The following is a 13,391-nucleotide window of genomic DNA, read 5'->3' on the forward strand; positions in this document are numbered from 1 at the left end:
ATACTTTGGCTACATAGGTCATTTGCTGGGTGGGATTTGTAAAATAAGCAGGATGGTAATGGGTTCACCATATGTATTCATTTCATGTGCATGTGACCATCTGATCCTGTTTGCTCTGAATGGCACTTGTCTGCTTCAGCCCAACCTCATCAGAGAGGCAGGTGATCAGCAGTGAATAGCAAACACCTGCAGCCAGCTGTGTGTTTCTCAGGGCTCTGCAGAGGGAGAAGTGTCTGTACGGCTTCAAGTCCGGATCTGAGCGTGACACATGATGCCACAGGATGAGTCTACACCGAGTGACACACAGATGCAGTTGATGAGGGCAACTGTATCAAGGGGGTTGGAGGGGAACAACAATTAGCTCTACAAGCTATGACTCTTTATAGTGATATATTTTTAGTTATCTATCTCATTCCATTCTCTCATATCCCATATCTCACACCTTTTTCGCATTACATTTCTGCAATAGTGTTGGATAAACTTGTCACTTACCTTTACACACTAGACTCATATTCATATATGTATATAATGATATATTTTATTTTTTTGTTTATTTATGTCATCTCATCCTATCCTACATCCTATTATCATCAAATCTTATTTTATCTTTATATGACTAGTGCTTTTGTTGCCGTTCTCTTGTCCAATACATTTCATTGTACCGTTAACCCTGTGTTAATCTACATTTGACTAATAAAGTAATACTAAAACTGAACTGAAAACTAAACTGAATCCAAGCATATAATCTTCCGACATAAACAATATCCTTATTGTTTTTTCCTGAGAGAATTATTGGTATATTGTTTTTACTTGTTAAATGAACACAGATTTAAAATAATAACAAGTTAGAAAAAGATGTACATGGCCAGATCAGCTGCAGGGAAGCCCCAGGGCAAAATAAGCTGTGAGCACATACCCACACACATTCCTCCAATCTATTTTGCCCAGAGCCCCAAAAAACATCCAGTATTTCTACACTGGAATAATAGGCCCTTTTCAACGGAGACATTTTGACTTGTCATAGTGTGAAAAACGCAAGCCTTAATACTAACATAAGCCATGACAGAAGTCCAAATCCAAATTTAGTGCACATTTTTAGACGAATTTCCATAAAAATTGTTGTGCGATTGCATACTCCACTTCTAAGACAACACAACAAAATGACGTAATTAAAAGAGGGCCGTCCACCCCTCAAACCATTGAAAACAATAGGGAAGACATGAAGGCAATATGACAATTCTGAGTGTGTCGTGTTAAGTGTGAGGAGGGTTACAGTCTGCTCATCATTTGTCTCTTCAGTGGAAGCTGGAGTGACGTCACATGCTTCATGTGCTTCATGATTCATTTAAGTCTGTTTCCACATGCTCTTCTCTCAGGGTTTTTATGTGCAAATTAAAAATGTACATAAAAAAAGGTGGATGGAAACACCAGCATGCACAACAACAGGTCCCTGAAACTGAAGCAGCTAAATATAATTCAGCCATCATTCACTTTTATTATTTACCTCTGCATTCTTCTGTGACAAAAGGTCTTCTGTGAAAAAGGCATACATTCTGCCCAAGTCTTTCTGTATATCAGTTAGTTTGTAATCATTTGTGAATCTTTTCCTAACCTGAACAAAGCATTGTAGTATTACAACCTTCACCGTTCCGCCAAGGACTCTACTGCCATGCCAGCAGTTCTGTGAGGCCGTAGTACTCATTGTTAGGAAAACCAAACTGTTAGATACATACTGTAAATACATGCACTGCACACATGTTGACCATGATCAAAAGTCTGAGATCACCAAGGTCACGCAGACAATAAAATGTCTGCACCAAATCCCATCAATCTCAGCAATGCATCCAACATTTGTTGTTTTTACTCTGAACTAATCAGAGTCATCTGGAGTTCAATATATGTTGACACAGAGCTATAAGACAGGCCATGAATCTTTCTTTAAAATATTGCCTGTGTGGCCAAAGCGTGTTATTGCTTATTTCTCGCTGCCATAGAGCTCCATTGTTTCCAAAAACTAAAATATAAAAATAAGCCACACTGTTTCAATGGGGCACGTTTCTTCATTACAATGAACAATTTTATTTTAAATAAATCCCACAAACACCATCCGCTGCTGTACAAATTTAAAGTAGAACCCCAAATGTGTAATAATGCACAAAGAAAATTGTCCCCAACAAATGGATTATTTAAACTAATTTAAACTACGCTTGATGGTGTTTTTCAGCGCTTCCAGGCAGCGCTGCGACCGCTGCCTTCAAGACACCTAACCCTAACCTAACCCCTGACCCTAACGCTAACCATAACCATAACCAGTGCCTAATCCTAGTGCCTTCCAGGCAGCGCTGCCTGGAAGGCAAAAAACACAGATACACTTAAACTACAGTGCCCAGCTGTTTTAGTAAACTAGTGGTTCTTTTTTTTATTAGTAACTTTACTTACACTTTTGTGACCTGTTTTCAAAGATGAATGTCTTCAGTAGGAACCAATAATGCTTGGACTGAGTGCCATAGACAAAGTTGAAAGTTTTTAGTTATAAGTTGGAAAGTATTGGTATCTGGTTTTGGTCTTTTCATAGGATTTATTAACAGTAAGAAAAATATTGTCTAAGACTCCAACATCACTCATTACACCTCTTTGTATAAATCAGCTTAAAGGTCAAAGAAATTCAGTTCAACATAATAATGTAACTCTTGCTTTGCTAGAGGGACTGCAAATAAATAAAAGGTGAGTGAGTTATCACAAACCTTTTACCTTCTGCAGCGCTGAACACACCGTGCTGGAGCTTTTCCCTCCACTGAATGCTTTTACTCAAAGTGATGCCTTGTGCATCACAATTACCCACACACAGCCCTGCATCAGACCGTGAGGAGAGTTTTATGTCCATGTGAATGTAGGCCGCAGCAGCAGCCGATGACAGCTTAATTCCCTAACTGGGCCCCCCCCTGCTGAGGCCCACCGTTTGTGTGAGCTGATCGACGGAGATCAGACCGAGGAGAAATGAGTGGGAACCCGCTGAATACGCTCAGGTTTCTGGGCGCTGTCAAAAGATTTGCCCAGGCCATTCAGATCTGATGGAGTTTCCCATGTTCTGCACTGCAGCGGGGGTTTTGTCAAGTGTTTGGATAATGAGTCCCCCTATCTTTCTCATCTATGCACACACAACACATACACATAAGGCTGACGTTGTGTTTAGTTCAGGGCCTCGATTCCACCTAAAACTACACGGCACAGTGTTGAACTTTTCTCTCGTCACAAACCAGGGGAAGAAGGGGTCCATCCAATTACTTTGGAAAAGGCAGGAAACAGGTAAACAGGTGTAGAAAAAAGTGGGGATGAAATGAGCTGGAAAGAGGGGTGACCTCAGTTTAAAAGGGGTTGGGTAATAGAGGTTTTGTGCCAACATGAGTGCCTGAGGTAGAAAGGGGAGAGCATGATAAGAGGGATTAGGGGACCTGGGGAAAGAAGGTTGTACTAGTGTGATAGAGGTCAGAGCGTGCAGCAGTCGAGGGAACAGGCGAGGCTTTGGGGGCTTTGTTTTTGGAACATCTAGTTTTGAGATCAGTGCTGTTTTTTAACAGGTACCTGAGGAATGTGGTTAATGCAATGTTGACCTTCTGAAGATGACAGTGGGCAAACCTCTCTCAGGTGCTGAAATGACACGAATGTGCTTTGTCTTCCTGCTGATGAGTAACGCCGCTTCGGTCTCCACTCAGTTTAATGGATACAACTGTGACGCCAGCTACCACAGCAGGTTTCCTGGTGAGAGAACGTTCACATAATATGTTTTCTCTTTACAAGCCATACACTCTTCTGCCTACAGGTATGGAATACAGGCAATACTTTAATGCATGGTCCATAACACCTTATAACACACTGTAATTGTAGTTGTAAGCAAATGTAAGGACATTTTTAAGGTTTTTCGTTAATGTATTTCTAAACAATTATACCTCCTCCTATGAAGCATTTGTAATTGGGGTATGAACAGGTAATGAATGCAGAATACCATATGATAGGGTTACACACATAAGCAGGGCTTTCAGTGTGTAATATGGCATGTATTAACTGTTTATATGCATGCACAAATCAATGTTTTAAAACTGAATACATTTGAAACTTATGGAGATAATGTATTATATATGAGTACAACGGTGATATATTATGTTATCATGCATCATTAAGTGCTTTGTGGATGCCCCAGAGGAGGAGTTCTAAAGGAGGAATTATAATTTTGACAAATACATAAATGAATAGAAAATAATGTTCTTAATCATTTATTAATTGTGTATATACAAGTATAAATGCTAAATTGGGCAATTCAAACAAAGTGTTATCAGAAGGAGGGAATTCTGTACAATGAGTTCATTACTTTACTTAAAGTATATTTTATTTATTTTATATTTTTCTGATAATGCCTTAAGTAAAATTGTTTTACTACTGAGGACACTGAGATCATGTCCTCCTACAAAGTTTCATACCGTAGAAATAATTGAATAGCTACCTGAATAGATGAAATGTAAAAAAAATTAAAATAAATCCAATCATTTCAATTTTTTGGTATCTATAATCCCGCTGATCTGATATAGAGAATAGACTAAATAAAATAACACTTAATCAATCAGAACAAACTTAGAAGTAACCATATCACCCAGTATGATCCTAAAAATAAAAGATAATATTAATGTTGAAAACTATTTGTTATGGATGCTTCTGTAATTTGGGTGATTTGAGCTCTGTTAGTTGTCTCATATTGATTTGAAAGTTCACATATTAAAAGGGCTGATTATCAGACTTATTCTGCCTCACGTCTCACCTTTGCAGCGGTGCTTGTGATTAAGTTACAACATGTTTAAAGTCTTTTTTTTCTCAGCCCACTGTATCTTAAGTTATAGGTGGTTACCTGCTGGGATTCAGTCCCAGCATCTAATCAGGGACAAGAAAATCAACCCTATAGTTGTGGCCCATGCATGAGCATAGATTGCAATTTGAGTATCAATGATTGGGAAGCAGTGTATACAAATGGACCTTTTTCACAGCAGACATTTTGACCTGTCATAGTAGGAAAAGCACAGCTGAAATTGATAACCTTAACAATGGCTCAGTTCCATCAAGTGTCCCATTAAGCTATTTCAGTGAGTCAGCATGCACAATACCAGGGCCTCTCCTAAGTGGAATGCAGCCATCATTAATGGTTATAATACATCTGTGCTTTTCCTACTATGACATGTCAACATGTCTGCCATGAAAAAAGGTCTATTGCTTTTGTGAAACAGACCCTATGATTGTAAACCACTGGTCTAACAGCTTTTTTTAAGTTAAAAAGGTATTGCTAACTCTACTCTCTGTTTCCCCTCCTTTCTGTTCCTCCAGGAGAGCGGGACATCAGTGTGTACTGCGGGGTTCAGACCATCACCTTGAAGATCAACTTCTGCCCCGTGCTCTTCTCCGGCTACACTGACGCAGATTTGGCCCTGAACGGTCGCCACAGTGATGCACAATGCCGTGGCTTCATCAACAACAACACCTTTCCCACAGCGGTGCTGTTCAGCATCAGTCTCAGCACCCTGGAGGCCTGCGGTAACAGCCTGGTGGTAAAGAATACACAAACACGAGCACATGGTGTAATCAATAAGCAACTTCATCATGTTGTTTATTGACTTGGGAGAAAGCAAAGTGACTCTGCTGAGATGTTTCTCTCTGCAGGTCAGCACAGCCTACGGGGCCAATGCATATGGGAACATGTCCCTGGTACAAATTGGGAATGTCTCAGGCTATATCGACACCCCTGACCCGCCAGCTATAATCAGCTACCTTCCCGGTTTGTTGTATAAATTCAGCTGCAGCTACCCGCTGGAGTACCTGGTCAATAACTCCCAGCTGGCATCGTAAGTTGCTGCCCTTAGTGTCCAAAAGATAGCTTAACCTTAAGGAGTTACTCACTGGATTTAAGATTTGGAAGATGTGTTCATTTAATTAGGGATTAATTAAGATGTGTTTATTGTTCTCTTAAACTGCCTGAGTGGGTTTGTGTCCAATGGTATTCTGAGAACCATTTATTTTAGAATATGCATATTTTCTTAATGACTTAGATGCTAATTCACATGCATGCATTCCTCATCAAAACCTGTGCTTTTAAAAGCAATGATTGAATACCGCCAAAAGAGGAATAATAGCACTTCAATAAATGTATTAAATCTATTTACAGCTCCTCGGCTGCTGTATCTGTCAAGGACAGCAACGGCACATTTGTGAGCACATTGAGTATGATCCTGTACAACGTGAGTACACAGCTGTGTTCAACAACAACAACAACAATAATATCTGTTGCAATGCATTAGCTTTGAAGCTTTGAATTAGGGGGAATATGTTTTTTTAATGTCAGTAATCTTTGAATCACGTTAGTGTTTTCTTATAATGAATCTGTTTACTATTTTTAAAAGTATATAACAGTTAGGAGGCATACTGAAATATCACCATATGTTTGGTGATATTTAATATTTTTCTTGATGTGAACAAATTCCATGAAAAGACCAAAACCAACAATGAATTGAACATTACTTTATTACAATGAGCGTGGGCACTGTGGTTTGTTGTGACTCAATTCCACATTCATGCTGCAAATACTCACTAGAGCACCAATGCGCTGCAGGAAATAGTCCCCAACAGATACACAATTTACTCCTGTTAAGAGAAATGTAAGAAACGACAGTGCCCAACTGTTGGAATTAATCAAAAATCCTTTAAATGAATGAGTTTTCAGTAGGAACAAACAAGGCTGGCAAGGTTAGAAAGTGTTGAGAGATGGACTAACAAACTGTTGCTCTTGGTCTTTTTAATGGATTTATTAACAATAGCAAAAATAGAGAATATCGCCAGCCTTATAATTTAAATGCTCATCATGTCCGGACTGAGTCCCCCTGTTAATTTCAAATTTTCCCATTTCATGTGACGAGTGGAAAAAAACCTTTTTCTTTTTCTCTTCACATTGATTTCTTTTCCTGAACAGGATTCAACATACAATCAACCTCTCTCTATTCCAATGGCTGGACTGGCTCTGAAAACCAGAGTATTTGCTGCAGTGAAAGCCACAAACTTAGACAAACGGTACCAGATAACATCCGATTATTCACTATTGAATTTACATTTTCTCCTGATTTTCAGATGTTTGACATTTTTTCCACTGCAACAATTTCATTAAAGCAAAGTGGATATTTCGATCAATCACAGCATCCTTCCCACCATCGATTTTACAGATTTAGGCCTTACTTTCTATGGTCTCCCTATATTCATTATGCCATTATGTTATTATTCTACATGGAGGCGCCAGTCTGCAGCAGAGAAAGCCATGATCTATGCTTTCCCATGTGCAGTTAGATTTCTATCATACATGCCATTTGACAGTTTTGTCCCTCTGCAGGTGGAACATCTTGATGGACTACTGTTACACAACCCCCTCAGGGAATCCTAATGATGAACTCCGCTATGACCTTTTCTTTGGGTAATCTCGCTTTTTCCCTCTCTTCAAGATGATGGCTTGATAAACCACAAAAGGGAGTCATTACCTATTCAGGCTCTCCAAAGGGCTTAACCCAAATGAATGCTACTTTTTTCTCTTCTCAGTGAGTGCTTAAGCATAAATCTACAATGGACGAAAAAGTTGTCATTTTTAGTGTGTGCATGTATGTGTATCTGTGTGTTGTTCTCTTTTGACACAGCTGCTACAAAGACCCACAGACGACAGTTTTCGAGAATGGGAAGAGTCAGATGGGACGGTTCTCCTTTGAGGTTTTCCGTTTTGTCAAACACAGACACCAGAAGATGTCAACTGTGTTTCTGCACTGCGTCACCAAGCTTTGCCGGGCAGACGACTGCATCATGCTCATGCCTGTGAGTGTAAAAATCATGAATCTCAGTTTGTGTCTCTTGACCTCAATGAGGACTATAATCTGATGATGTGATTGGTAGATTTGTGGGCGACGGCGCAGGCGCGGTGAAGAGGAGAGCGTTGGTCCCCTACCAGCAGCGTCTGGGAACGCCGTCATCACTGCTGGACCAATAATCACCAGGAGTGGTATGAGCAATAAACTCTTAAAGGAATAGTTTGACATTTTGGGAAATATGCTTTTTTTGCTTTCTTGTCGAGAGATAAAAAGATTGATACCACCCACTGTTAAATATAAAGCTACCAACAGCAGCCAATTATGTTAGCCTATCATAAAGACTCACTAATTCTGTTGGTTTAATCCATACAAATACAAACGAAGAATAAAAATGTCATATTGTGGTTATTGCTATTGTTATTTATGATAAGCTAAGCTAAATGGCTGGTGGTGGTAGCTTTATATTTAACAGACAGACATGAGAGTGGAATCGATCTTTTTTATCTTCCAACTCTTTGCACAAAAGCACATAACTAAAAACAGGCGGAAACCGGTCCAAATAGACAATAGTATATTGTATTGACCATAGATTGTGTTTTGCACTGCAGTTTCTCACATTTCTGTTTTGTTGGGTTTAGTAAATGCATGCATTTTGTTTCATTTGCTGCAGAAATTCAATACCGGAAATGAATGACCCATCTCAGAGTAGCTTTATAGATGGTCTATGAAAAAAAGAAGACTCTAGTACTCGTCTTCCTCTCCCTCGTGCAGGCATTTTCCTCCTTTCTTTGTGTTCATCTATATTGTTCAAATAGGTCTTCTTTTACTGTACTACCATATGATCATGCGATTGAAAGAACCTCAACACCTGAGTGTGTTTCCTAGAAGGGAATCAGCTGTGATTGATCTATTTGCATGACTTCAGTCAGCGGTTTCTCAGTAGCAATGGAACAAAATCCAGGGGATATTTTTGTGTTTCAATTTACAATATGAACAGCTGTTCACTTTGACTTTAGCCTATAAGTTAGGTTTAGAACATGATGTTATCTGTTCTGACATACAGAGTGAAAGCATTTGTAAATTGGTCAGTAAAGATCCATTGTTTTGGTCTTGGTGGAGCTTGTGTGTAAAAGAAGTTCAAGCATTTTAAATTTGTGTTAACTGTATGCATTTTGTGTCAAAGCAACAATAAATGTGTTAATTGTATAGCCTACACAGACAGATGTGCTAACTGTGTTAAGAGTTTAGGAAAGTTGTTACAAGTTTTGAAAAAATTGTCATAGCAATCGTAAAAAACTGTATTACTACCCATATTACCGTTTAGTGTGGCGGCGACCTCTAGTGGCCGTAGTAATTATGACGGGAGCGAAGAAAGTCAGGTGAGGTAGTATAAAGAGTGACAAAGTCTGCTTGTCTGGGTGTTCAGGGTGGTGGATGGGTCAAACAAACCGGACGTTCACCCAGGAGACCTCTGTTTGTGTCCCATATGAATCTAAAAGTCAACACTGACAAATGTTAACTTACATACGTAAATTTCCTTGTAAGTTAAGTTACATCTTTAGTAGTTCTACAGTATGTTACGTAGACTACTAAAGATGTAACACACATACTTGATTTAAGTGAAACAACAATCTTTACCTAAACCTAACCAAGTGGTTTTGTTGCCTAAACCTAACCAAACTGTGACCGTTTAACAACGACCTGTTTAAAACTGCGACTGTTACATGTAGGTGGGTCGTATTAGCACTAACTTCTTTGCTTTCTGTCAGAGAAATAGAATTAGGAGAGGGCCAGTTTAGCTCTTAGCATAAAACTGGACGGGGAAACCTGGTCATACAAATATTCTCTCACATAATCTCCTGTACAAACACAACTTGTCATTTTTTTTGTACATTTTTAAATAAACCTGATATAATCTATTAATTAGTGAGTTCAAGAGGTGCTGGTAGGCAGACTTTGTTACCGCTGGGCTGAGCAAGGCTAACTGTTTCCCCTGTTTCCAGTCTTTATGCTAACTGTCTCCTGGTTGCAACTTCATAATTAACGGAGAAATGAGAGTGGTGTCGATCTTCTTATCTAGCTCTCAGCAAGAAAGAAAAGAAGCATATTTCCCAAAATGTTGAACTACTTTTTTTTTTTTTGTATTTAGATAAAAAGATAGTAAAAGAGATTACATCCACAGAGCCATTGGAGATTAAAATATCTTTAAAAAATAAGTCTAATGAACACTTTTTAACATCATTTTTCAGATGAAACTCCTGTCAACAACTCCCAACTTGGTAAGCACCCTTCTGCAATATTACAAAACAGAAAAAGGTTTCAAATATCACAGGTGACTAAGTCCTGTAATAGGTGTACAGATACCATAGACTGTTGATATTAATGGACAACGCATCCGGTTCGGCAAAGTGCTGCAAATGCGGAAGTGCCTTAAACCTGCATTCTATCTGAATTCCAGCAGGGGGCGGTTGCAAAAGGAGGTCGGTTTCTGTAGAAGTCTATGAGAAAGTGACCCACTTCTCATTTGATTTCAGTAAACATTTTCATAATGCTAGTTTTAAGTCTTCTGCAGCACAGAATTTTGTTCATTTTTTTGAATAACGGTCTCGTTGATTTTAAAATCGACGATAAAGCAGGGGGTGTTTTAAGGCGTGGCTATGATGTGATTGAGAGTTTGCGGCCTGTCTTATATGTAATATAACTATGGGACAAAGATATATTAAAACGTAGCGAAGCTAAATCTTACCTCAAATTATGTAGGCTAGCTTTCAGCAGCAGTTGCATCCAGATTGCCAGTGAAAGTGTGTAACGTAGAGTGTAAGCAGCGTTGCCAGTCACAGTCAGATAGCGCCCAACAGTCTATGGCTCCTCCCTCACTCCTCCCTCTCGTCTAAAATCCTCACATCCGCAACCAGGAGGGCTGCGCTCGTAACGGCAAACTCGACGACTCATAGCAGATCTCCACAAACCAATGGGTGACGTCACAAATGCTCTGTCCATTAATATACAGTCTATGACAGAAACCCATGGAAATTGATGATTTAAGGCAACAACAAAAAAGTTCCACTTCTCTTTGAAAGTTAAAGAATCAAACTCAGGTTATGTTAAGCCCTCGTCAAAGGAACTGTCTGTTTCAAGTTTCTGCTTTTTCACCTCAAGCATCTAGTGACCCCTCCCCGCCTATGAACCCGGTGACCAGTGCTCTGATCTCAGGTGTGGTCATCCTGGGCGGGGTCGGTGCGGGCTTCTTCCTGCTGTCAGTCCGCCTCCTGCAGAAGTCCCGCCTCCCAACAACCACAGCCTCAGGTGTTTGGAACCCCACCTTTAAATGAATGAACATCTGTATATAATGACATCGTGGAACTGACAATATGTGCAGAATGTGTATGTTGGGTACACAGACTGATAGCGTATACATGTGCATGTGTGCTTTCCTTTGTACACACATTATTAAATGTGTATATTTTATTGTTGTAGGTGTTGTGTATTTATTGCCTTCAATACCTCAGCATTCTTGTTATCCATTGTCATCTATTGTTTGGTCAATCCCAGTGTTTACAGTCGCTTTTACACTCAAATCCCATGCAAATGGGAAAACGTTAACCTTTATAACTTGTAATAAAAGATTGCATCAGAAATATTCCCTTTCCTTTTTTGATGTTAGCCAACACCTCACTCAAACAGGCGTCGTCTTCAGTTCTTCACATAAGCTTCCTAAACAACAGTTGTGTTGAAAATGACTCATTTTGACAGATTCTTTTTTTTTTTAACAAATTTCATGATGTGGGTTGATTAAAAAAGATTAGCGGGAAACCAAAATATAAACCATTGTCACATTTTATTTGTGTGTTTGTTTTTGTTTTGCAGTTAGAATTAATAGCATTATAACCCCCTTCAATATTAAAATCGACAAAAAGCATTTTATTTTGGATACCAGTTTATTGTTTCATTATTGAGTTTGAGGCAGGTTGTAGGGGGGGCAGTAGCTCAGTCAGTAGGGAGTTGGGTTGTGGAGGAGGGTTGCTGGTTCAAGTCCCCATACGGACCAAAGTGTAGTGATGGACTGGTAGCTGGAGAGGTGCCAGTTCACCTCCTGGGCACTGCCAAGATGCTCTTGAGCAAGGCACTGAACCAACTGCTCTGGGTGCCTTTCCATGGGCAGCTCCCTTACTCTGACATCTCTCCATTAGAGCATGTATAGGTACTGAGGCATACGTGTAATAACAACAGAGTGAAATGTATACTTAATTTCCCCTTGCGAGATTAATAAAGTATACATTATTATTAGAATATGGACTTTTTTCTAGCTTTAAAATAAACTTGGGTACTTTATAATTGAAAATTCCAAAGTTTAATTATACGCTTATTCACTCTCTTGCGAGGTTTGATGATTTCCTAGAAAAAAAAACATTTAAAATATTGTAATATTGCTATATATTAATATATATATATATTATTATATACGAAGTGCTCTGGCCTGACCCAGCCCAAAGACAAGAAGAAGCATCACATGTTTACTACTTTGATGTTTGTCCCTTTTAGTATTGTATACTGTAGTACAGTGCATTGTAGGCTGTATACTGTACAATGAACAAATTGTATGGCCCTGAACATTGTGCTTTCCATTTGTTACCGTAACAGTACTGACTGCTCAATAGATTTTGACTGGTTGCAGGTTCATATCAACAAAGAATTACAAGAATTACAGTATCACAGAGACAAAGGACAAGTTTGTGAGATGCAGGGTTCAGTACTGTAAAAATAGGAGTACAAGGAGGAGGAAGAACAAAAAAAATTGCAAAGAGCAAAGCAGAGTAGTAATTTCCGATCAATTTTGAGCTACTATGATAGAACATGTTTTCGTTCATCTAAAGACAATGACGGAAAAATATGAAATTTGTTTTGAGATTAAAAATTTACTTCTCCCTGAGAACTATATGTTTTGAACAATGTGTTTTCTATTTTTCGGTGCATTGTTTACTGACTGCTTGATAGTGTATATCATGTTGATCACTTTGTTTATGATTTGAGAGCAGTGTTTGATTTTGAACACAGGTAAAACTGTTTTGAGGCGAAAGTTTCATTTTGCAAGAGGAGTCAGATGTTTTGTGCTTGAAGATGAGGTTTTGTGTTTAATGTTTTCAGAAAATATAGCAATTTTCAAAAATTGTGTTTTAGCAACTGTATTACCTGCACTACTTGCAATGTACAATATCTTCACTGTACAAGTTGTGATATACTTTTGGTTTTCATTGCAAAATGTGTTTACTACATGAATTACAGTAAACATTTTTTCTTTTCTGTAACTACATGCCCTGGACACTCTGTTCTTGAATTTTTGAGGTCATGTCTAATGAATGCTCTGTAGTGTTGACTGTAGTGACTGGCAGTGTGTATGATCTGAGAGCATTGTTTGATTTTGTCAGCAGAGTCAGGTGTTATGTGAATATAGTTTGAGAATTTGGTTTTGTATTTCCAGTTTTGAGAAAATGGGTGAGGGTTTCAAGAAATGTG

The 13,391-nt window shown here is 38.8% G+C and overlaps 1 protein-coding gene across 1 annotated transcript; it reads left to right on the forward strand.

Moving 5' to 3' along the window:
- The first annotated feature begins 3,653 nt into the window (after window positions 1-3,653).
- zpld1b (zona pellucida-like domain containing 1b) lies at window positions 3,654-11,209 on the forward strand. The gene is made up of 10 exons (XM_078245034.1): window positions 3,654-3,759; window positions 5,368-5,588; window positions 5,701-5,882; window positions 6,203-6,275; window positions 7,004-7,101; window positions 7,415-7,495; window positions 7,713-7,884; window positions 7,963-8,068; window positions 10,127-10,156; window positions 11,037-11,209. The coding sequence occupies exons 1-10, from the start codon at window positions 3,654-3,656 to the stop codon at window positions 11,207-11,209; spliced, it is 1,242 nt and encodes a 413-aa protein (XP_078101160.1).
- Window positions 11,210-13,391: the final 2,182 nt, after the last annotated feature.

Source organism: Sander vitreus, chromosome 3 (assembly GCF_031162955.1).
Source record: "Sander vitreus isolate 19-12246 chromosome 3, sanVit1, whole genome shotgun sequence".
Classification (NCBI taxonomy): Eukaryota; Metazoa; Chordata; class Actinopteri; order Perciformes; family Percidae; genus Sander; species Sander vitreus.